This window comes from Lampetra planeri, chromosome 35, assembly GCF_965212315.1.
Source record: "Lampetra planeri chromosome 35, kcLamPlan1.2.h2, whole genome shotgun sequence".
Taxonomy (NCBI): domain Eukaryota; kingdom Metazoa; phylum Chordata; class Hyperoartia; order Petromyzontiformes; family Petromyzontidae; genus Lampetra; species Lampetra planeri.
Window position 1 is genome coordinate 6,854,421 of NC_136141.1, and position 26,393 is coordinate 6,880,813.

Sequence of the window (26,393 nt, forward strand, 5' to 3'; positions counted from 1 at the left end):
TCCCAGCCACGGCAAACATCAGTGGCGAGCAATATCTGAAAGTGTCCCGGGCTTCCCGTTTTTGCCACCTTACAGTGACCAATGTGCTGAAGTATGGACAAACAGCACTCACGACCGAAACACAGTAGGTAGGCCTTCATCTCGCAGATGATGATCATTATCATCAACATTATAATTGATAAAACTTAATTTGGAGCTTCTAGCACACTGGACTTGTACTCCAGAGGTTGCCGATTAGATTCGTTCGTGCCAGTAGTGATATGAGCAAACAATTGCTGGGCTGTATCTTAACCTTTATTTAACATTATTAGTACACTAAACACTGGTTTTATTTGACCAGATAAGGCCCAATGAGCTATAGAGCTCTTTTTCAAAAGCGACCCTTGCCACAAATGATAGGTCAATCAAGTGGGTTGTCATGTGGAAATGTATAGCAACCCAAATGCTCCAAACGCCTGCTTCTAAATGTGGAGGGAAAAACCGGAGGACCAGGAGAAAAATCCAAGCAACCCCAGAAGAACATGCAAACTCCAAATATACAGGCGTCAGGGTTGAGACCAAACCCACGAGCCCCTAAATACCAGGCGAGGTAGTTAACATCTCGCCACCGGTCAGGTGGCTCAGCGGTAGAGCGAATCGAATGGTTGGGAGTTCAAATTATGGTCGGGGTTTGGCTCGGCCCACCACCCCCCCGGGGTCTTTAAAACGATTACCACTTTGTGCAAAAGTCAACAGTGGCTGTGTGCTATGGATAGCCTCGCCCATGCCATAGCAATGTAGATTTCCCCACCACTGGCCCAGGGCTCTTAAACGGGACACGAGCACTGCGTCAATGCTCAGTGGAGCAGGAAGGACCAGGCAGCAACGCCACTGCGGGCGCGTGGAAACAACGTGGGGCCCCTCTGTGGGAGTGGGAGCAGCGGCGCGTGCTCACGTACTGGCCAGCAGGAGGACGCCGCCAGAGATGACGAAGCGGCCGCCCTTCTTGAGGCGATAGAGCTGGAAGACGAAGAGGCCGAGCGCCAGGCAGGCCAGGATGACGGACAGGATCATGAGAGCCTGCACCGCCTGCAGCCACGGTTCTGAAGGCGTGAAGAGCAATGGTGAGGTTAGAGCAGCACGGGTAAGTCTGGAAACTTCGACTTCATTAAGTCTTCCAAACAACACGTCACTCAGTTTGGGCACCACCCCGAACCCCATTCTGTCCCTACCTTTTATTCTCTTCCCCATCATATCTGGAACTCTCCATGAGTCTCAACCAATTAACAGTCTCCCAACCGACCCCTCATTTCAAATTTAGTTGCTCCCTGACGACCAATCCGGTTTGAATGGTTTTCCACCTTCACATCCGATTGTGTGCCCCTCTACGTCAGCCGCCCCTGCGATGAGACCCTTGCCAATGAGAGTCGAGCGCGCTATTCGAACTCACGAGCCGCCGTGATACCCGGCGAGTGTATAATTATTTATTTTCTAACAGGGTTTGCCGCTCGGCATCCATAACACTTGTATGAGGGGGTACACGGTTAAGCTGCGCTTCTATGGTTCTGGAAATGTCCAAGTGAAGTAAAGGAAACTTATGCTATCTTTCAAGGTATTCCCCTGCTAAATATGCATTCGTCCTGCCCCTTTTATAATGCCTTTACGAGTATAATTATTTAAGCCGTGCACGCAGCTATTTCAAGACACCTATTACGTATGCATAGTTATTTTTTATTACCGATTTGTAAAAAAATGTTACGCTTTCCAAGTAAAGCTGAAAGCGTTAATGCATCGGCCGCTGTCCTGTCTGGCTGGAACACGGGGGGCGGTCGTGATGACTCTTAAAACGATGATCAAACGTCAACAAAATACGAGTAAAAATAATTGTGTTGATATCTGGAACTAGACATATTCGAGGACAATCAATGGCGTGTCGGAAAGTGTCATGGAAATCCAAGCACATGCATGATTTTTCTTCCTTATTATGATCCGGCGCGTACATCGCAAGCTTCAGAATAGATGTTACTCAACGAGTCATCATCGCAACGTAATTCTCCGACTCTCATGTGGTGGCAGCATTAAATTCAAACAGTGCTCCAAGTTAAACGCAGCAGTGGCATTTAAGACATTGAGCGGTAAAACGACCCCTGAAAGAGGCCTCAAGCTCCTCAGTCACTGCACATTGAAATCATACCTTGAGCCTTGAAGGCTGCGTTGCAATTCCAGACATCTGCAGTTTGTATGCAAGACTGCCACAGGTCAAGCACGTTGCTTCCATTCGCCGATACCCACCAAGCCTGCACACAGCATAGGAAGGGACAAACAAATAGCATCTCACGCTATGGACTACGCATTTGTAAAACGCAGCATTTTCGATAGGTACATTTATCTGTAAATTACTGACCACCGAGTACAAGATGACATCAATGCAACCGGGATGAGAAAAAAAGTCTAGGGAATTACGGCTGCTCCTAGGACAGGGGTTGGCAACCTGCTGCTCCTTAAGGGCTGCTCGTGACGTTATTAATTAACAAGCTACTCTTTAAATATTGAGGGTTTTTTTCCCGAATTCGAACAAAAAATGGCTCTTCTTGTTATTTTGGTTGCAGACCCCTGCCCCAGGAGGTGATATACGAGAAAGAGACATGCAAATATATATAGAAAGAAACGGAGAGAGAAAGTGGTGGAAAAGAAAAAAAATATTGTAGAGCAAAGTAGATAGAAGGGTGATTGGCGGTAAATACAGTCAAACTATCAACTATTTTTTTATTCGACCAGATAAGGACCACTGAGCTACACAGCTCTTTTTCAGAAGCGACCTGGCCACAAAAGATCGCTCAACGAAGTGGCTCATCATGTGGATTTTTTTAGCTGCCAAATACTATAAACACAGATTTCTATATGTGGAGGGAAAAACTGGAGGATCCAGAGAAAAATCCACCCGACCACAGGGAGAGAGACATGCAAACTCCAAATATATAAGCGTCAGGGTCGGGATCAAACCCATGATCTCCTGCATACCAAGTGAGGGAGTTAACATAATGGCTTCCAGATTTGAAGCTTTCGTGACTGCAAGAATTCATATTCTTAGGTTTTTTCGGTAAAGTCACGTAGGTAAAAATAATTTAAGTGATTTTTCTTTTATTTTACTTTTATTAATTATAATTTTTTTACCTACGTGGCTTCCTATTGTCGACAATGTATTTTTCGATTTAAAGCTTTCGTGACTGCAGGGATTCATCTTCTTGGTTCTTTTGGTAAAGTCGCGTAGTGACTTTACCGAAAGAACCAAGAAGACAATGTATTTGTAGGTAATGGCAATTGCATAGCAATACTATTTATTATTTGCTGGTTTCCCCATTGATGGGAGGATCCACAATATCAGTCCCCGCCGTGGACAAGGAATTTTCTCCTGTGCCACATTTGTATTGGTCAAGTCATCAGGCCAGATGTACTCAGGCCACTGACAATGGAAGTGAAAAGTTTGATTGCATATTTGGATTCTTAAAACGCTCTACAAAGCATTTTACATACATTTGATAATGGTGCAAAAGCATCCAAATGCAAAATTTTATTCAACTCAACACATTCGTCAATAACACCGTGGCCTTAAGAAGTACATCATAGACAACGTTGATGGCAAAGGCCCCTCTACACAGCATGCAGAGGCCACAGAGGTGGGGTGAATGAAATTGGATTGCATTCCGGATGGAGGCCAACATAACTTGACTTGGTGCGAAAGTGTCCCGTTCAACTCCTGGATATTTGACTAAACCGTATCGTAACACGACATTATCCCCAATCTGTTTTACTCAGGATTAACCATCGGCATGCATATGCCACAAAAGCCACCGTGTAAGCTGGCATTTCAACATTTGTTTGTGCAGCGCCTTTCAAACTTTGGAGATTGGCAACAACCACAAGTTTAAAAAAATTATGTATTTGCCAAGAGGCCTACAATATATTTGTTATTCCATCTCGTTTGACCATAGCGTTTTGTTATACTGATCTGCTTAAGGTACTAACACGTCCGTTCGCCAAACAAGCTCTCTACAGAAACTTGTAGGATAATTTTAAATGCACGAACGTGGTAGTTGACACACACACACACACGTGCGGATGGCAGTTCTACTCAAACACATCCCCCACATGTTAATTAACATTTTCGCAATGCCTAACATTTTTCTTTCCTCATACAAGAACTCGTGGAATGTAAGTAGGCTGTGCAAAAATGAAGGGAAATTTGATGATCAACATAAGCAAGTGGTGGGCTTAATATCATGTAATGTTGCGGTGCTTAGCGATACTGTGATGAATCATACGATACAAGGCCCACAGTAAACATGGCCCTTTTTGCGAAATATCATATCGTGATTATCATGGCTCAAACACTGTGGAAAATGTTTAATTTCTTCACACAAAATATTTAGGAAAAAACAAAAGCACAATAACCTTGTAATTAGCTATGAACCATAAAACTATGTGGTTGGTCTTATTTTTTTACGAAATGTGGATTATAAGCAGTAAAGGTTGTCAAGTTGCAACGATCAAAATATTTTATCATGGCAGGCTTACGTTGAGCTGAAGAATGTTTTAAAGTAATCTTTATTTGTATTGGAAGTACAGTAAAACGTAAAAAAACTATGGAATCACATTGTGAAATACAATTAGAAAGTTACGTGAACCTAATATCATGATCATCGTTATTACTTAACGAGGGATAATATCGGTCATGTTGAGTAGAAGATGGCTTTTTCTGGTTTAAACTATCCGAATAATTGCATCACTTCCACTAAATATAGGCCAGCTTAGCGCAAGTGTGATTGGACACATACACGTTTGGAATAACTCCAGAGGGCGAGAATAGAAACACATGGATGAGAGAACAGATACTTATAAAATATAAAATAATTAAATTGTAATCCCTCACATGCAGATTTTATTGACATTTTATGAGGAACAACCAAAAAAATGGCACCGCAATAAAGAAAAATAATCGAGAAAAATGCAACATGAAAGTGACGCTAAACACAACAACAAAAAACCTGTAGTTGTAAAATACAAAAGAGTCCTCAACGTGCCAATGCGGCTATAGAGAGGTTTTTAGGCAGATGCTGTTGTTCACGAACACCTATTAAGACGGGGGAGTGGGGGGGTGGAAACACCACGTTCAGTGGGATTTTTATCACATTGTAGGATTAGTACTGATTTAGGGTCGAGTCAACAGACGGGAAGTCCAAAACCGATTCAGATGCCACTCGCCACCGATCTAAGCCGTGACTGGGGATACAACGAAGGTTGGTTTGTAGAGTGCTGCGGAAAACAGTGCACCATCACTCCAAAGATCCCCAGTTTAGCCTCTAACGATCTGCTGGAGCAAGTGCTGTTAGCCAGAGCCTACGAAGGCCGGCATGGAGCACGAGGAGTGGGTGGCCACTCCCATACACGCGTACACACACACATACAGACACCAGCAATATAGTATTACGGATCTGTTTTTGCACTGTACTAATGGACTAGGTCAGTGGATGGTCATTCACATTCACGTGCAAGTCACATTCTATAGATTCTTTGAAGAGCAGTCATACTAGGCACCGATATATCCTGTGTGCTATGGCATGCACATATGACAAGGCGTTTACCCAAATTAACCACTTTTTGTGGCACTTGTCAAAAGTAACACTTCAGCTAAAATTGTATTTTTGTATTTGCGTTGTCGGCTTTTGCCCCCCCCCCACCACCCCCCTGAGAATACAAAGTGGAACCGGTTTATAAATCCTTCACGGGAGAGGCAATGACAAAATCACCCCGAATGTCAGCTTCTGGAGCTTAAGCAGTTTAGAGCGCTGGGGTGACAAGTCTGCCTGTGACTATCCCAGGTGTTGCAGGCCTGAGCTGTGAGATGGCAAATGGATGGCAAGAAGACAACAACGGATCCTTCATTCGAGCTGAGTGGCTTTGAGTGTTACCCCCCTCTCTTATAAATTAGTTTTTTCAGGGTACTCTCACTTCCTCCCGCATGGAAAACACCAATTAATCGGTACTGCTGGGCAGGATTTCGCAGGTTTTTGCTCTATATCTCTTCGATGTGTTTCAAGGTTGTAGCTGCGTCTTGTCAAGCATAATGCCCGACGTTTCACTCGGAAAAATCTTATTAAAATGCCGAAAAACAAACTGAAGCCAGATCAGATGGCTCATTGAGGCAATTGCCAAACATCGCAATGCAGGACCCTCCTGAAAATAGAATCCTGAGAATGAACAGGCCATTCCTGGGTAAATAGGGAGCATTATTATTAACTCCACTTTGGCTGCTCTGATTCTGACACGGCTCTGCATGTGGAATTTGCGTGCTTTGATGGCCGCCCGCACAGTTACTCTCCATCACCACTCGCTTACCACTCGCCTTCAGGGACAGAACGCCCGACGATTTGACCTCTGCAAGGGAGAGGGCAACGAAGCCAGGCACCAACGCAGCCTGACCACCACAGAGCCACAGAACTAAATTCTTCCCTCCACGTGGAATGATTGCCAAATTGAATCGCAATGCCGGTGATGCTATGCAACCAACCGCCTTCTGTAATGTCGTCCTGTTTTTACTTTTCACTTCAACATTTGTTAACCCAGCAGAGCCTCAATGGGTCTTACGATTGTTTAATGGAGGGCCCTGCTGAGTTTTTTGGTGAGGGAACGATGTTGCCACGTATTTTCCCCAATTGAGTCATTTTTGCTGGTAATATTTAAAATGTGTCAAATGTAAACCCAGCCGCCAGCAAACGTGGCCTACTCCTTTTTTTATAACTTCACAGAATCTTTCACGTCCACTGTTGGCAGACAGCGGTTTGTTGCTCTACAGGGGGGCCCGCGCGTGGCCAAAACTGCAAACCTCTGCAGCAAGTGGCAAGCGAACGTTCGTTCGCTGAAAACGCTCCACAATCATGAAGGATTAACCGGTGGCACAATTGAGAAGATAATTATTTGCACTCCGTTGTGTTGTACCACCTGTGTTTTGGCACACAATACCCGGCGTTTCCCTCCAAGCCCAACAACAACACGCACTTCAACCTGAAAACTCAGCGGAGGGCTACAGCAGCACTACTGGGAAAACCTACCGAGTTGTAAGGATGTGCAATTACTTAATGCATCGAATCGCCAATGACTGCGCACGCCTGCTGTTGTCAATGAGACTTGGGCCGAGGCCAAAATGTCATTGTGGTGCGATAGCAAAGGAACCCAAACTGTCCGAGGGAATTAAATGAATTATTCAGCACTTAAATTTCCGTGGCATTTCTTAGCTTTTTTTTCTTATCAGCCATCATATACACGATCGTTTTTTTACCCCCACATCACAGCCTACTACGTAACATTCTTAGAAACCAAGCCAAACACACAGAGCTCCACACCCCTGCGGGGGTGGAGGGTTTAACAGGATAGCCAGCAGGCGTCACATTTTTTTTGGTAATTTAGGTGCAGAGAATTTGGAATTTCGACCATGCGGTGTACGTACGCGTTGCAGCGCAAGCAGATTTGTGTTGAACAGCTGTTGTCAAACGTCGCTGGACTGCGAACGGGCAGCGGGCGAGTGTTTTGCATTGTCACATTCTGGGGATGCTATTATTTTTCCGCTGAAGCCTAAGGCCAAATTAACCTGTTATTTAACCGAGTTTATACAAAAAATAACAACGTTTTGCGCAAAACTAACAGTTGTTTCACCTATGGCAAGACCATGACAATGCAGGTAATGGCAATTATTTACCCAAATAATCCTCAAGAGCCTAGAGGCTCTCTTTCAGACAGGCCCTGCCTATATTGGGGACGTTTGGGCAATTCTATCAATGAGGCTTTGGCATGCAGGAAGAAACGAGAGTACCCAGAAAGCTCACAAACAGTCACGCACTGCAATCTCCCCGCCACCAAGAATCCCTCCGATCAGTCAGAATATTTATTTTATACTCGAGGAATTCGATGAGCCTCTAAAAGTCCTTTTCATAGATGTGCAGTAGGGGCGGGTCAGAACCTTACAACAACAAACAATGCAAAAAACATGATAGCACTGCAAAGTATAGGAAAGGTAAACAAATTACTTAAAATATACAAATAAAACTAAACTATGTTTATCTTACCAGGTAAAGCCCACTGAGCTATTAGCTTTTTCTTCAGAAGCGATCTGGCCACAAATGATAGCTCAACGAAGTGGCTTATCACGTGGACATTTATAACAGCCAAATACTCTAAACGCGTGTAGTCCTGGTGGTAGTCTATGCAAGTACTAACCAGGATCAACTCGACTGAGCTTCCGAGATCCGACAAGATCGGGTGTATTTAGTAATTCAAGATCAGGTGTATTTAGTAATTCGGTCATAGCACCGACCTGCTCCCGCTGCCATGTGGATGTGGAATTTCCACCACCAATTCAGAGCTGCTGATATACACAAGCAACTGCTCCAGTGGCCATTTGGGGCACGGAGATTCTCCGACTTGGCTGAACCCTGAGGTGAAACGAGATACTCACATTGTCAATGGTGGCCACAAAGAGGAGGACGATGTTCGCAATGTGCAGGATAAAGATGGAGATGAGCAGGGCAAACATCTTGCGATGATGACGGAGCTACTTCTGCTGTTGGGGAAACAAAACCAGACGAGAGAAAAGAAACATCGTCATTGTTGCGAGTACAGATTTTCCGCCGTGGTGTAACGATCTCCCGGCACGACATTTGAAACAACAGTGCAAGGTTTTTAAATCCCCCCCGCCGTCTGTATCCACCCAGCGGTGTAAATGTGCGCACCGCAGTTAATCAGCAGGTCGCGTGTGGTGGTGGGGGGGGTAAAGTGTGGGCACTCCCACCTATTGCAAGATGATGCACACAGCGTTGGTGTATGGTGCTTTTTCTGGAAGACTTTGCAGTTTTTTCCTGGATTTTTTTGTTTGCGCATAGTCACTTTAAGATGTTTTCTTGTTCATGTTTTAGTTTTTTTTTTATGCGGTTGCATCCGATTCAAGGGCCGAATGGCTCACAGGGCTATACAAAATAAACTGAAAACTGAAACTGAAATATCGGACCAGCGTGGAATTATAGGACAAATATATTCCAGAAACTCCCTCTAGTGGAGGCCCTTGTGCCAGCAGTGGAATGAGCAAGTGATTCCACTTCTAAACCTTTGATTTGACATGGTTACGTGTACGCACTACTATGAGCACAGCATACGTGTCATTTGAAATCAGAATCAGTATATTTATTTACCCTGGAGAAATCCGACGTGCTATATATGCTGTTTTTCACAGATGTCCAGAAGGGGCAGGGTCAGAAAGTTCCAACAAACAACACAAAAAAACGATAGGTATAGGAAAGGTAAGCAAATGACTAAAAATAAACGTCGTGATTTAATTTATTTTATTTTATACCTGCGTGACTTTACCGAAAGAACCAAAGAGTATGGATCCCTGCAGTCACGAAAACTTCAAATCTACACTAAAAATAAATTAACCAAAACTTAATCTTTTTTTATTTTACCAGTTAAAGCCCACTGGGCTATTAGTTAATTTTCAGAAGCGACCTGGACACATGATAATTCAACGAAGCTGCTTATGTGGAATTTTATAGCAGCCAAATCATCTAAGAGCATCGCAGCTGAGCATACATTTAAAAATGCAATCGCGTGGGTATGCTCCTTATATAATTATCTAGCACAACCACAGTCGCGGAAGAGTGCATTATTCCGAGTGTGTATAAATATGTAAATGTGAAACTGAAGGACACGTGTAAGTCTCTCATACGCCTGTTACAACAAACCCCACTCCCAATCCATACATGTCAGAACACTAGACGTAGCTATTACAGTAGTTTGGTCAAGTTAAGTACGTGCCCATTGATATGTATTACCTCATGCTCGTAATTATCTGGGATAGACGTTAACTACCTCGCCTTTTATGGAGGAGGTCGTGGTTTCGATCCTGACCCTGACGCCTGTTGTATTTTTGGAGTTTGTATGTCTCTCTCCCAGTGGCCGCATGGATTTTCCTCCGGGTCCTCCAGTTTTTCCCTCCACGTTAAGAATCAACGTGCGTTTAAGAGTAATTTGGCTGCTATAAATGTCTACGTGATAAGCCACTTCGTTGAGCAATCATTTGTGCCCAGGTCGCTTCTGAAAAAGAGCAATAAGCTCAATGGGCCTTACCTGGTAAAATATTAAATAGTTTAGTTCAACCTCGCTCAAATCAAGCAACGTTTCAACTATTATCAATTAAAACATTGATTGCGTCGTTTGTTTGCTGGTTGCTTCATAATTTCGGGGGCCCATGCTTAGAAATGTATTTATTTTCACAACAATTGGAATGTAGTAGGTATCAGTAGTAGCCCAAAAACTACGACTGGGGCTGTTAAGCGAAGTCACCAAGGCCTAATATTGACTTAAAGCTTTTGTGACTGCAGGAATTCATATTCTTTGGGTCTTTCGGTAAAGTCACATAGCTAGGTTCAAAGAAAATAAAACCAAAAACGACGACGTTTCGATCACAACACAAGTGATCGTCATTAGGTATAAACATATAGCGGGAGAGCTGCTGAGGCAAGAATAAATATCCTTTAAAAGTGGCTCATGAGCAAGCAGCAGAGGCAAGCACGTTCACAATTTTCCAACAGAGTCATCAGTGCGTCGACCTTGACTACAATTACATTGTTTTCAATTGAAAGTCGCATTTTGGCTGCTCCATTAACGCTGCCAAGGGATGAAACACGACCCTTCTGTTCGCAGACTCTGTTAGTCCGTGTACACGAGCCGTTTGGGTCAATGGGACTCGCCGGCTCAAGCAGCACACACGGTGGGAGTTGGGGGGAAAACCGTGCCCAACTTACCCCACACAAAAAAACCACACTGCTCGCCATAGTGAATGCCACACCCACCGTTGCTCACAAGACACACCAATTGTGGAGTGCGCCATTCCTTACAGGGGGTGTTTCCTTCCCGTCACCGACGTTAGGGGTTTCTCTCTATCTCACACTTCAATGAACTCTCACAAACGCTCTTTTTACTTTTATCTCTTCTCTCGGACGCACCATTTCATCATCGGCCTTGGTCAATTCCCCCGCTGGATGAAGGCCAACCCAAAGCAAGTGCCATCTTTCGCGATGCTGCGATGTAAACGATCTACGTCCTCTCCTTGGCTGCCACTAGTCATCTCGTCATCCACGCTATTTCATTTTCCCAGAGTTCCATACAAAGACCGCCGAGGCAAATGGGCTAATAATATTTAATTGGTTAACCTACGAGCAAGATTTTAATCTAGGTCAACCTCCCCCCAAATGTTTGCTTATCCACTCTTAAGCTTTATTGATTTGCTCTCCGTTTATGCTTATGTATGCCAGGCATATATGTAAATAACAAAACCATAAATCCATTCGATTAGTCATTCACATGCCGTTTATGCCAACGTGTAGCCACATCGACCACTGCCCATGGATCGTCACAATGTTTTGGGCCCACATTGTACCCCCCGACCCAAAAAAAAGGTAAATTGCTTGCACATTTGATAACCCACCCTTAGGGTGTTTTTTGGGCCTACTCATCTACACTGGCCAGACGCCTTGGAAGAGGTGGTGGCACCCACACCTTTACCCCGCCACAAGCGACGTTACCGATCGGCTAACTTTGCACTGCTGTTTCAAGCGCCGCGCCCGGCAATCGAATCGAAAGGGCGACATCTGGATTGCACATTGTACAGCACTGTACTACGCAGACACAAGATCGCTTTCAAGTTTCGTCCCCCGATGTCCAACAGATCTATCACAGCACAGCATCCCTCGGGCATCACGTTAGTGCAGTGGCATTTTTTTCGTGCACACATTTAAAATCGCCACCGTCCTCAGGGAATTAAAGCATCCTTGCTACGACTCGAAACAACAACACACTTCTTACAGGAATGCAGCAATTGTGTATTTTGTTTTCCTTTTTGGGTTTCCCGTCGAGTTTATGACCGGGGGACTACCCCTGCCTGCTTAACTTGGGGTGCTGGGAGTGGTGGTGGTGGTGTCTGACAGGCTCAGGTTTCATGGCGCTGCAGCTGAGACGCTGGCTTTGTATACAGCCGGTCTCTAATTACCCCTCCTCAACGCCCCCACCACCCTGGTTTTCACCAGGCAAAGGCGTGCACGCACATTTTTAAACCCCAACGGCCAAGCGCGTGGGGGACCGCACCAATGAAAAACAAGGGCCAGCGCTTCAGCCATTTTGCTCGTCCTTTTTTTCCCCAACACATTTAAAGCGTTTTAGAGCTCCATCCCACGTGTTGCATAATTGTCCGACGTTTCGCTCCACGCACCGGGAGCTTCCCCACCCCGCCCCCCTCCGAGGAAACGAATTTGGGAGCTGATGACGGGGAAAAAAAATCGGAGCTCAATTCATTGGGCTGAAAAAGCACCACCCCACCCCCAACTCCCACAGCACGTGGAGCGAAACGTCGGGACATCGTGCCCAGTGACACACAGCAACGTGGGCACAACGAAACGCATCGCAAAGCCTTGGTAGCAGCACAACGGGTGAAACCTACGCGGTAGTCGGGAGTCCTGCAATTTTCGAGTTACGTCGAAAGACATCACTTGCTCCCAAAACTCTGCTGTTGTATGGGACTATTTTTTGTCTTTCTTTCTACATACATCACCGCGTTACTTTTTAGTCTCCAGCACTTTCAAACGAAATCTGACGACGCAACAACATCATCGCGACCGGGCGCTTCAAATTATTGGAGATTTTATTTTTTATAATCCTAAAGTACTGCAGTAAATTCTATACGATGTGACGTACCGTTGTTAAGTAAGAACAGTTGAATAATAGAGCACACGTTTCTCGCATTAGGAGGCATTCGAGAAACCCAAGGCGTGCGCTTGGTCGTCAGTGAAGTTTGCTGGTGCCCCAACGAGAGAAGGTGAATATGTGAGAACATACCACTGGTAAACATCGACTTTTATGTTGAGGCGATTGTCTGTGCACAGCCTTCGGGCAGCTTAAGTGGCTCCTCCATTATTAAAAGAGGGCAGCTTTTCAATGGCAAGAGAAAGAAAGGGCGTATTTTATTAAAGAATGTGGGGCACTAAATCAGCGTCATGTCAAACTTCTATCCCAAACGTTCAAAGAGAAGACGGTGCAAACCCCCTCCTGCTACGCGTAAGGGGGTACCAATGGTGTTTACTGTCGCAATGTCTGCCGTTTATCCGTGGATAGTATTCCTGTTATCTGTAAATAAACACAAATATTGCACAGCAATTCATATGCTTGGTTCTTTCGGTAAAGTCACGTAAATAGAAAACAAAAAATAAAATTCAAATGCAGTCACGAAAGCTTCAAATTAAAAATGTAAATAAAATAAAAATCAGAAAACCCCACGACGTTTCGATCGCAACACAAGCGGTCTTCATCAGGCGGAGAGAAAAGTGGGGGGCTATTCATCACATTGCCCCACGGAGTGAAGAAGGAGCTGCATCACATTGCACAGCATTTGCCACCTCCTCTGCTGGGCACCCCCTCTTATCCAGAGAAATATGCAAATATTTAAAATAAAGTTATGAATTTGGTGCTTTCAGGAGACCGACTTCCAAATGGATCGTTATCTGGGGATAAGCGCGGAGACTTATGCACGGATAAGCGTGTACATTGGGACGTATTGATGCGCATGTAATGTGATTTTCCACATCAATTCGGGGGTGTGGATATGGGAGAAGAGCGGATAGCAGCGATTCACATAATAAGATTGTAACCAAAGTGCAGCGCTTCACAAAGCTGATTTTTCACTCCGCGGGGCACACTTTCCAGCTTGCTCCGGACACCAAACCGAAACACCACCGTGGGCCCGGATGGGTGAGTGTAAGCGGCTGCGTGTGTAGCGGGCCCAACTCTACGCATGTGCGTGCAAACCGAGAGAGTTGACAGGGCAGGGTGTTGGCGGATGTCTTCTGCCATATTGCGCCGTGACCAATGGGAGAGGGGTGGGAGGTGGGGGCGGGTCTGGATTGGCCACTGAACGGCACGGGCGGAGGAGAGTTTCGTTTTTCCTAGTTGGAGATCAGTGAGGTTCTTTCATCTTCTGCAATTCCGAAAATGCCGCGGTGGCAGAGGCATGCCGGTTGAGAAACACTGCCGTCGTTGGATATGCAAAGTTTTTAGCCGGGTCACGAAGCTGACGTTGTGTGGGATGATTTACAGCCGAGGAATTAACAAAAACATAAATATGAACATACCGTACAATCATGATCCGGACGGGTTCACGCTGGGACTACTTCCAAGAAAAGTACACGGGCACAGACGTGTTACATCACTGTACAGAGTAGACTGTGTGCTTTTCTTTTTTGTGCTGCCTGTTCACTAATATTGCGTTGTTCCCTGGTCAATTTTGTTTAACAAAAATTGCAGAACTTGCTGCCTCCCATCTTACGGAATAGGTTTCAGTCCTCAGTGTGTGCACTGATGCAGTTCACTTCATGGTTAGTTCAAACATTAAAGCTTAGGCATGGTAACAGGTTTTGAATGGGCTTATTGAGATTTATAATTTCTGCATTTAATTCAATGAATTGTGCGTGGGTCTCATTTATAGACTGACAAAATTAGTTGGCAGACATTTTACAGACAGCCACAGAACTGGCTTTCAGCACCCTTTAAATACAACTAATAATTGTAACTTCATTATCTCCATCAAAGAAATTGCAGGGTGTCCCTGCATTTTGGGATGTTGGCCCAATTCCTTAATGAGCATTTTGCACATGGGAAAAAACTCAAGGGCCTGGAGAAACCACACAACCGATTTGGTGAGAACCCTTTGAGATCTGTGCAGATCGTGCTGACCTGCTTGCTGTGCTGCCTTTTACTTGGCCACCCAAGTACCCCTTACAAGTTAGCAGTCTGGGTGCGGCATCATGAAATCTGTACAAGTCACCAACCTTGTCTCCAAAGTACTGTAATTTGATTAATTGGCACCGTGTGGTAAAACCACACCTACGAAGAGGCAACCCTCAAAACCCCGAAACATAAATCTGTCCATGTATTCCAGCAATATATTTGCTGTACTGCTTCCTACAGGTATGCCATGTAAATGTAAAGGGCTGTCTCCTACAGGCAACCTCTCTGCATGAACCACCAACCTCCCTGCCTTTGAATTAATTCAATCACTGCAAATGTTTAGCCACACTGATCAAAAAAGTCCGATGACCAATGAATGTGGCACTTACAGTCGAACATTTATGGTGTAGGTGGTGGAGTGATGGCGTGAGTTCGATTCCTGAACTCATTTCTCTTTCATCCACGTCCCGAGTTGATCACTTTTTCTAATAAAAATGCTTCCTATTATCCGTGTGCTTTGACAGATAATAGGAGTCACCCAGAAGCTGCAGCTAATTCATCCCATCATCCACACCTTGCTGTGGTATTGACCTGACCATAGTTGACTGGGAAGAAATGGGCAAGTGTGGATTAGACCATCATCTGTAAGTGGTAGTTAAGTATCCCAGTATCCGCATTTATCTCTTCGACAAGTGAAAAACTGTCCCCTTTACTGTGTGTACTGTGTATACAGTACAGTACTAGGAATATTCCTACAGGACACGCTTTGTGATCATTTAGTTGATAGCCCAAGAGAGCCAAAAGAGTTGGAGAATGTTCAAATTGATTTGTTGCCTCTAAATTCATTGCTGCTGATACGCAACATTAAGACTTTACAACGCCTCTTTATAACACTTTAATAAAACTGTTACAATTTTTTGTCCTTGAATAATGTGGAAACAGGTGTAATTCGTGAGAAACGTCAATGGTAATTACCGTCCACCTAGCAACGAGTCAGTATTTTCCGCACAAAATGTACTTATGGGGTAATTTTCAAATCATCGATTTGCACAATGTCGTTACTCTTCTTGCAAATGACACCATGAACCCTTTAGCATCCGCCCGACAGCGAACAACGCACTCCGTCAGTGCGTACGTGTACTTTACAGCCCTGCGACGGTAAATCGAATCGGCAACCACGTGTGTTCTCAGCCAGTGGTGAACTTGCTAACCCTCGACTATCCAGCCACCCAAATAAAAGATTATCGACACCTGTGTGTGCTACTTGCCACGGACCGACATATACAGTAGAAATCCTCTTAACCACGGTGATAGGGGTAGCGATCCTATTATCTGTGGGATTATCGGCCAATTCGCCGCACCTATCCTTTGGGGAAAAATGCGGATAACAGCGTGAATTATCCGTGAAAAATGTGCAAACGAACGGGAAGCTGCTCTGCACAGCAGGTATGGTAACCCTATGGATAATCAAGGATAACTGCTAAGATTATGGCCACGGGTAACAGTAATTTTCGTACACCCTACTTATATTTTCCGTCAAAACGGATATCAGTGGCAAGTAATAAGGTTGCGGATGAGAAGATTTTCTACAGAAACCCAGTGCAAAACACTGTCGTGTGTGTCAGAAGCTGTCAAAACACGCACAACAGTTACCACGATGATTCCATAAACCACTGGGTGTTATGGAGGGACCGTGTCTGAGATAAACTCACGTCATTACTCTGCAGAATAACTGATAATGATAAAAAATGAAAAACCTCCATCGCCATGGCAATGTGTTTCACTGCCTGCCGATATCATCGATAGACGTGTTGGCGCTTTGATGAATAAGCGGTGAGACTGCGGCCAATCCAGCACGCCCTGCGTAAAGAATTCACGTAAACATTTACAACTGCACCACACTTGGATACGTCATTGGGATGCGTTTCTTAGCGAGTAGTGTGCAAATGTTTTTTAAAACTCTGTAAGGCTTTGTGGGGTTGTTTTTTTTTACGCGCTAAACTTTTTACCGTAGTTTCGTGCCTCATTGTCAGGAGCCAGGGCGGAGCAGTTAAACGATCATTAAAAACGGCACCGTAATATAAACCACACCACTGGCTTTCTTCCCGTCATCTTTCCCCATCTCAGGTGTGCCCAACTGATCGAATGTTCTGGGTGTGCTCGGTGAGTTTCGTTCCCATTAAGGCTCGTGACACGTCTCCCCTCAGGTTCAGACATGCGTTTGGGCAAAGTAAGCGGGGGCGAATGCTTCAAACTGCAGTGGGTTCCGCATACAGTGCATTTTTTTTTGTTCGCTCCAACAGGCAAGCGGCCAAGATGAATGCACTCCGGCGGCATATACTGAACACTTGGGGAAATCTGGTCGTGAAAACGATGTAACGGATATCTCATGGCTTGAGTACAAAAGCGTACGCAGAGAGAGAGAGAGAGGCAAGGGGGGAAACGTATACACAAGGGAGCACGTGGCATCTGATGCGAATTATTTCTGCCAGGAAAGTCTCACCGAGGCTGAGGACTTCTTCTTGGTAGGATCCTGCCTGTGAATGTTTGGATGTTAACGCCACTTATGAGCTTGGGGCATGTGGCAGGAAACCAGAATAGAATATACGTAGAAAAGCCCATGCATATGAGGGGATACAGCGAAAAACTCGGCACAGATAGGTTCAATCCACAGATTCAATTGAACAGAGTGGACCAATTCTGCAGTGTGTACCCATTACCATCTCCAAGCACCTCTCAGCCTCAAGGCTGTAACACCTGGTATGCAAGGGTGATCATCCATCCAAGTAAAAAGCAGGCATGATCATCCTTAAGCTTTTGGAATTTTTGGTCATTGGTAAATATTCCATTCTCATAGAGCAATTCAGATTGATAGTACAGTTCTGTATATTCTTGGCAGGGATATTGTGGTCAATAAAACAAGAATAAAATACAAGTAAAAAAACGAAGGGCTCCTTTAATTTCCAGAATAAAATGTAATAACATTATAGTCTATCGACCTAAGGATGGTCTGGCCCAATATATTCCAGCAGCATTTATAAAAGGTATATGGTTTGTCTTCAAATACATTTTTATAATAAATTTATTTAAAAAGCCAAGCGGTTGATCGACTTTAATTCCAACTTGGTGATGGCGCAGACCCTTTCCTGTTTGTTTATTTACTATGATTGTACTTCCTGCCGCACAGGGCGGAGAGAGTGGTATACAGTGGCTCACACCACGCTCTGTGAACCTGGCGACACGAATTTGATTCCTGGCCACACCTAACGTCAGTTGGCAAGTGATCGGCGAGAACCAGTCCTGCCCTCCTGCCACTTCACCAACCGGTACTGGGGCCTGCGTGGTGAAGTGTGGTCAAACCTCCCCTGCTGTGCCAACATAGCATGGAGAGAGCATTCATCATCCATCGGTGGATTGGGAATGGATGCCATTTATTAGTTATTCGATTTGCTTTATTCTACTTCCCAAGATATTTCGGTGGATTTTACATGACGTTGTTGGCAGAGCAAGGCATAATTCGACAATAGAGTGCAACACGTGTACTTTATTTAATTCCAGTCCGTTTAATTACACCATATAACCCTTGCGAGTGAAACTTGTACGAATACATGCACGTTTATTTTCCATTCAATCAAGGCATTGTAAGAGTTTCACTACGCGTGCATTGTTCCCGCACAACTGTGGCGGACGTAGGCCTAGTTTAACACAGACTGGGAAGGAGAAAGAAAAAGAAAACAATCGCTGCTCCGCAGAACTGCCGAGTTAAGGGTCATTTCCCAAAACATCAGCCTGCCATCAAGTCAGGCCTCCTATGACGCGTCTTTTCATAACGCGAATTGGCTATAACGCGATTAATGTATTGGGGAACACATTTTTTTATCACGCGGATTCGAATTTTATACAATGCGATAAAGTGAACGGAGCTACGTCGCACGAGTAAGAATAAGCGTTTGTACGGCTGCCTCGACGTAACATCACACAAGGTGGGATGCTGCTGGATACTTCTAGATGCTATCCACGCACCTCAGTCTTTGTTCAGCCTGTGTACGCATCTCCCGTGTTATCGAGGACTGTGCTTAACCCCCAATATTATATATTATTCATTATAACGCCATTATTCCATAACGCGGTGTTTTTCAGGAACGCAACTACTACCGTGTCATAGGAGAAAAGAGACTTACATTGTTCTGTTAGATTGACGGTGTCCGTGACGTTTCTGTCGGTGGCTTCTCACTTCAACCTAAAATTAGTGTCTGTTTGTGGTGCTCAACACCATTGTTAAGCGGCCGGGTGTTGACCACGGTGCGGGCGCTGGTTCTAAAGCTGCTGTTGCAGCTACTCGCTAACCGCACGGTCCTCGGCAAATCGTGACGACGTTACTAAAATGGGGATCGTTTTTGCATTCAGTTGTCCGACGTGCATTTGTGTGCAGACCTCAGGGCAGCCGCAGGTATGAGTGGAGAGATCTGTGCGCCCCACCTGGCTAGGGAATGTAAAAATTGTAACTCGGGCACGCCAAGCTAAAAGTTTTACATGTACGAGCATGTTAAAAATGGACAGTTGTACAGTAATCTTGTTCAAGCAGTATTTAGAATTCATGATGCCCTGTAGTTTCGTTTAGTTTTTAACTTACACGGTATTTTTGAAGCATGTATTGAATTTCCATAAAAAGGCATTGGAAACCAAGGCATGATTTTTAATGCACTTTGTGCAGTTGTCCTGTTAACCTGTGTTTTGGGTTAAAACCAGGAAAAGCATGTAAACTTTTACTCATAACATCGAGAGACAGGACAGAAAGAGGAACGAGTGCTTGAGAGAACGTGCGCATGTTTAGGCACGTTAAACGCTGCACGTGAGATCAAAACTGTTGAGAAAAGTTGGCGGTGTGTGCACAGGAGACGAGATTAGAATGAGATGATGGCCGACGGGTCAATAATAACGACCGAGTGGCAGCCAATGGTTGGAAAGCGCACGAGAGTACATCCACCGGGGGAGATAGAGCAAAGAAACCAGTTCACGTTACAGATGCCAGGTGGCTTGTTTTTGCATCGCAGAATGACGAAAGACGTTGGAAGCTTGGGGAGGGGGCCTTCATCCTGGGAGTGGACGGATCATGGTTCATGATATTGCAACCTTCATCCGCACTTCCGATTAGCACGGCTGGCTACGTACGGTACGAAAGAAGTTCAACATACGTAGATGCAGTACTTGTTGCGACTCAAAATGCTACAGGCACAATCCAGTAGGCCTTACAATGCACAGATCACATTGGCAGCAACTCAACAATTCCCTCCCAGAGCTTGGGGCGAGGGCCTAGTATGTTTTGAACTTGCATGCCCCAATTGGTTGAGCGAAACATCCGAACCATTTTCCTCTCTTTGTGCCACGTGCATTAAAGCAACCAGTTCGAAAAAAGTAAAGTCCAAGCGTCTGTGATCAATCGAGCATCGGGGTGGTGCTCGTCTCACTGGTGGCTCTGAGCCACTCGTGGAAATTCCACATTCCCATGGTGTGCGCATGAGCCGAACAGGGTAGCATCACACTTATGGTTACGCGTAAAGTTCAGTGCGACATGCCAACTTGTCAATCTACTGCTGGATGGCGTTCTCCTCCACACCGTGCGGGTGACGATGGTTAATTGACCATACTTCACCGCACTGGTCGGTGCGGGTTGATGAAAAGTCAGGGAGGGGGGGGAATTACAGAACAGATTTTACTGCGCTGTCCTCTGCTGCTCACAACACCTATGCTGTACATTGTTTGTGCATGGGTGGTCGCCCGTGCGAGCTCTGTCCATTCTTAACTCTGCTTAGTTTTCAATGTATTAGGGGCGGGGGAGGCAGGCACATTCCGGGATGAATTGGTCATGGCGATTAATAGCACATGTATACACATCTAAATGCAACGTTGAAAGACAAGATAAATACTGTGCAGTGTAAAGTACAGTACAGAGGCACACGAGTACTGTATCTATATGCCAACACGGCCTCCAGATAACACTGCTAGAAACACACTTTACTACAATGCATTTCAGGAACAAGAAGTGTATGCTTGCCGGTATAATATCATTGTTCAATGTTGTTTTACGTGCAAAGTGATTTCCTGTATTTATCTACGTTACATTTTTATGGAATTTTAGAGCGTGCAAGTCCTTCACATGGGCTCCTGTTGATATTTATATCAAGCTCAATTGAGCAACGTCTCCATCTGCATGGAGATGTCTGTGAAAAAGAGCTTCATAGCTCATCGGATTTCTCCAGAATGAACACGGCTTCTCATTCTGACATCATGATAATTATATTTCAATTCAGCCGGGATCAATTCACCATCATCATCATCACAGTGGTGGTGGTGGGGGGGAGGTCAGTAAAATTTTCACCACCTTGTTGGAATCACGTGAGTGGGGAAGTCAATAGTTGTTGTCTATGACCACAATGTGACCTGCCCCAAGGAATGTCCACTACTGGTTTGGGGTCGACCAATGAGGTTTGCACATGAGGGCACTGTTGACCTTTTTTACAAGCTGTGGCATCTTTACCCGTGTTCAACCCTGCTGCAACCGCTTAAGAAAACACTCCTAACCTTTTGCCCCTTTGAACTGTCTCCTTGAAGAGCATTTGCTTAGAATGAATACATCATCCCACTTTGATCCAACGTCGTGCCAAAAACTATATATACAACAAATCTGATGAGACAATGTTGGTAGATGCTGTAGATACGCAGATGATACTGTGAATGACGTTTATTTAAACCAGTGATAGCCCATCAACCTTTTATTTAAACGAGGTGGGAGCCCATTTTTCGGAGTCTTGTTTTCTGGATTTTGAGGGCGAATTGGGTTCCAAAATCGTAACTTGGACTAAAAAATAAACCCCACAGAATTGGACGTTGCATTTTAAACTTTTAACGTCCAATGTTGCTGCATTAATATACTCAACTACTAATAATTCCTGAATTTCTGTTGGTAAGAGTTTTCAGGGAAGATGCGTTTTTCCCCCATTAATATAAAAAAACACTTTTATCTGTAAGTTTCTATTACTCAAAAGGACTGGTTCGTCAAATAGTATAATCAATTACATCCTAGTACCATGCTTGATAAATATATGAAAAGAGGGGTTTAACAGTGGCTTATTTTACAACAAATCTCTGGGAAAATTGACAACTCAAGTTATGATTGTCTTGTGAATGTTCATATTTATTCGTTTAAAAAAAGCATTAGCCACTTCCGTTGTACCGATACACAACACGCGTTTCAAAATGTGTCAAATGTAACACAGATTGTGTCAAATGTGAACAAACTGTCGGCCATTTTTAAGGTCTGTAATAAGGGGGTGACAGGTATGGACACACACAGATCACTTAACAAAATGACCGACCCATTCTGATACAGTACAACAGCAACGTGTTCCAAGTCAGCGCTCTTTATTTATCTGTCCCACATGAAGTGCTAGCAAACTTTACCACCGTGAAATCCACAGCTGTTGCCGACCTCTTTAAAAACACACGAGCAGGAACCGTTACGGGTTATAGGGGTGTTGGACAATGCCGCCCGTGGAAGTTAGAGGCCTCCGTTTTGAAATTGGGCGGGAAAAGGCACAAAAGGCACCAGCCCCCATGCAACTAACCCCCAGGGGTCACCCACAACGCCAACTAAGTCCACGATGTGTGCGCGTGTACGGCCAGTGGGGGGAGCGGTAGTGTGAGCGGTTGGCGCTATACGGACCCAGAGAGCCGAGTTCGACTCCCGATCACGGCCACCGATACCGGTGACGATTATCTCTGAACCGGTCCTGGGCCTCCTCCTCCCCATCGGTCGACTCAGCCTCAAATTCAATACATGCTTCTAAAATAAACATCGCCACTGGGGGAGACGAAGGCGGCCGGGCGTGGTGCAGGCCACCAAACAACCCCCTTCGTGTGCCACAGTGCCGGCCTTCATAAGGTGCTGCTCGCTAACAGCACTTGCCCCTGCAGTCTGTTAAGGCTATGCGGGGGATCTTTGTCTTTGTTTGTAAACCACATCCAACACAATATTTTGCACAAAATCCCCACCCCACACACTCGTTCCAGCACGCCTTACACCTCTACGTGTTCTGCAAATTGGAAGTGGAGGAGGTGGGTTGATGTGGCAGATATCAATGCAGCGTTTGTCTAAAGGCAACGCACAGCAGCGTAGTTGTCCATAATATAGGTTTTTGGGTCAGATCGCGTTATTTCTAAATGTGTCGTAACCCTCCACCACCCGACATGGCCAAACAGTGAAAAAATGTGTCACGTTTTTTAAAGGACAAAATAATTCACTTATTTAGCCCACCGGTGTGTTGAAGAGAGAATCAACAGCGTAGTTGTAGTGAGTGTAATGTCGATGTGATCAAATGTCGCTGCGACTCCACGTTGGAAAGTGGTTTCAGGCAAATCGAGTTTGGACTTCAGGCGGATGTTTCGTGATCCTAAAATGATGATGCACTCTGCATATATCTCATCTATCTTGTAGCGATGTTGTGATGTGTGTCAATGCAGTAGGGTTACTGCAAGTTATACGGTCTTGTTCATAACTTTTAAAACGAAATAAACGTTACCCATAGTCTCATAAAAGGCTGGTGTCAGAGCTGCATTTACACACACACCGAGGGCGACTGGATACATGCCTCACTCAGCAATGTACTGGCCAACACAAATCTTTTGACAAAACAAACAGCGTTATTAATCGTGATAGAAAACTCGGACATATGAACCGCGTTTCCCCCGCCAGGCCGTTTAAATTAAGTTTAATAATTACACACCGCTTACCCCACCACATGCTTTCTTATTGAATCTAAAAGCCAGTAAATACGTGTACACAAGATTAATACTGACTGAATACATCATTACTAAGTCCGCCACGTGTTTGCTACACTGTATATGGCATAAGCTATATTGAAAGAAAAAAAATGTTGAAAATACAAAACTTTGTAATAAAGTCTGCATCGGTGTTTATTATAGCAAAGACAAGTTGACCGAATTTTTTTTTAAACAACGAAAATTCCACATTGTCTACAGGATAATCCAAGTCCCCAACACAACAACCTCTCATCTTACTCGTGTTGTCCACTCGCTCGCCTTGTGTTGTGACGAGTCGTTGGGTGCACACTTTTATGAGACTAATTAAAATCCGAGTACTTGTAGGTAGTAGGTACACACTCGTTGCATACCGAGTATGCCAACAGTTTGATGTTGGTAGTGGTGCAAAACCACAATTACACTCAGCACATCCGTCAACAACGCTGCTGTTCCGTTGATATTGATTACAATACTGAGGTTTATTTTGTTTAAAAATCGCTGTGATATGAATGTAGACGTATGACAAATACGAGAATACCGAGCATGATCAGGCACATGTTACACTGCCACGATGCAATGCATGCTTCCAAGAAATATATCCAAGGATGTAAACGTATGCCTGTCCGAGTATAGTACGTGAAGTGCATCAGGTAAGAGATATATGCACGGTCGATGGAGATTGTCGGCCAAGAACAGAATTAAGTGCACGCATTCAATGTGCATGGTAAGAGAATGCATGCGTATTTGCATGGTGTAGATCATAATTAGGATGCGATAATGCTGTCAAAGAGTACACAAATTGATGAAGGATCAGAGCAAACAATGTCCAGCCCTTTGTCAATGTCCCACTGATGGATGACTGAATGCATCCCAACGCCGTGGAATTTCTGTTTGACCATACTTCGCCACGCTGGTAAGCGCGTGTTGGTCAAGGGTGGGCTAGGCGTGGGAGCGGTGGGGCTGGGGCTAGAACCGATCGATTCTGGCAGATATCACCGGCAAACTGATGTTAGCCGTGGCCAGGAATGGGAATCGGGTGGCGTTGACCACAGCGCCACCGCCCCAGAGTTCAGGCTGCAGAATACCGAGCACGCGTGATTTTGCGATAAGCCTATGGCGGTGGAGAAAATTGACAATTGTTGTATTGTGCGCAGATGTCCCACCCCTCCCCCCAACAGCTATGCTCCCCACTAACCCAGCGTGGTGAAGTATGGTCAAATAACCCCCCCTCCCTCTCTCTCTATCTCTCCACCACCCCCCCAAAACCATCGCGACCACTAAAGCAGGCGCGTTGGGGGAAGCGTTCATTCAGCAGTGGACTTAAAAGCCGTGACATTTTTAATGCGCATGTGGTCGTATAAAGGGGCGTGTGCGTGATCAACAGTTTAAAAGGGTTTTTTTTCTTCTCGAACAAAAAAGTGTAGTCACATGGGTGTAGGCAAAGGGCGTTAAAAAGCTCGTCTGTGAAAGTATTATCATGGTATATTTATTAATTTGTGCCAGTAGGCGCCACGGTGGCGAAATGTTAACTACCTCGCCTGGTACACAGGAGGCCGTGGGTTCGATCCCCCAACCCTGACCGCTTGCTCGACATTTGGAGTTTGCGTGTCTCGCTCTCCCCGTGGTCGCGTGGAATTTTATCCCAACTCCTCCGGGTTTCCCCCACTCCACGTTCAGAATCAACAATCACGCGTTTCGAGTTATTCGGGCTGCTTTAAACATCACTAAAGCCACTTCGTTGAACAATCATTTGAGATAGGCAGCTCTCTGGTGAAAAAAGACCTAAAATAGCTGAGTGGGCCCTTACTTGACAAAACTAAAAAAAGTTTAAATTTATAGTATGTAGTAATAATAATGTGTGTGTCTGCAGGGTTAGAGGAGGAGATATAATGGTTGCGTACTGGAGATGCTCTGCAACTCACTTTTGGCGGGTGAAGAAGAAAGTGCTGCTGCTGCTTCGCTCTCTCTCTCTCACGGGGGTTGCTCCTTGGAATCGCCTCTCGCTCGCTTCGCTTCTCGTCTCGCTGTGAGTGAGAGTAGGGACGGCTTTGCGCTTCGAGCACATCCCTCCACCACACCCACACACATCCCCCCCCACACACACATCCCCCCACACACACATCCCCCCCACACACTCCCCACACACACACATCCCCCCCCCACACACACATCCCCCCACACACACATCCCCCCCACACACACACATCACCCCCCCACACACACATCCCCCCACACACACACACACACACCCCCCACACACACACATCCCCCCACACACACCCCACACACACACCCCCCACACACACCCCACACACACATCTCCCCCACACCCCCCACACACACACATCCCACCACACCCCACACACACACATCCCCCCACACACACCCCCCACACATCCCACACCCACACCCCCCACACACACCCCACACACACATCTCCCCCACACCCCCCACACACACACACATCCCACCACACCCCCCCCCCACACACACACATCCCACCCCCCCCCCACACACACATCCCCCCACACACACCCCCCACACATCCCACACCCACACCCCCCACACACACACTCCACACACACACATCCCACCACACCCCCCACACACATCCCACACACCCCAGCCCCCTCTAGAGCTCACTCCACTCACACACACCCCCAACACACACATCCCCATACCCCCACACACACATCCCCCCACACACACCCCACACACACACACATCCCCCCCACACACACACATCCCCCACACCCCCCCACACACACACATCC

The 26,393-nt window shown here is 45.4% G+C and overlaps 1 protein-coding gene across 2 annotated transcripts in view; it reads right to left on the bottom strand.

Annotated features, from left to right (window-relative positions):
* LOC144730350 (peripheral myelin protein 22-like) overlaps positions 1-25,712 on the bottom strand; it is a 31,163-nt gene extending 5,451 nt beyond the window's left edge. The window contains exons 1-4 of one of the 2 annotated variants that reach the window (XM_078611108.1): positions 25,542-25,712; positions 8,489-8,590; positions 2,174-2,276; positions 939-1,082 (exon numbers count right to left, since the gene is read on the bottom strand). In XM_078611108.1, the coding sequence (XP_078467234.1) occupies positions 939-1,082; positions 2,174-2,276; positions 8,489-8,566 (325 nt within the window). In that variant the 5' untranslated portion in view covers positions 8,567-8,590; positions 25,542-25,712. Of the gene's footprint in view, positions 1-938; positions 1,083-2,173; positions 2,277-8,488; positions 8,594-25,541 lie in introns of both variants that reach the window. The other variant, XM_078611107.1, reaches the window with a different exon arrangement.
* Between the last annotated feature and the right edge of the window lie 681 nt (positions 25,713-26,393).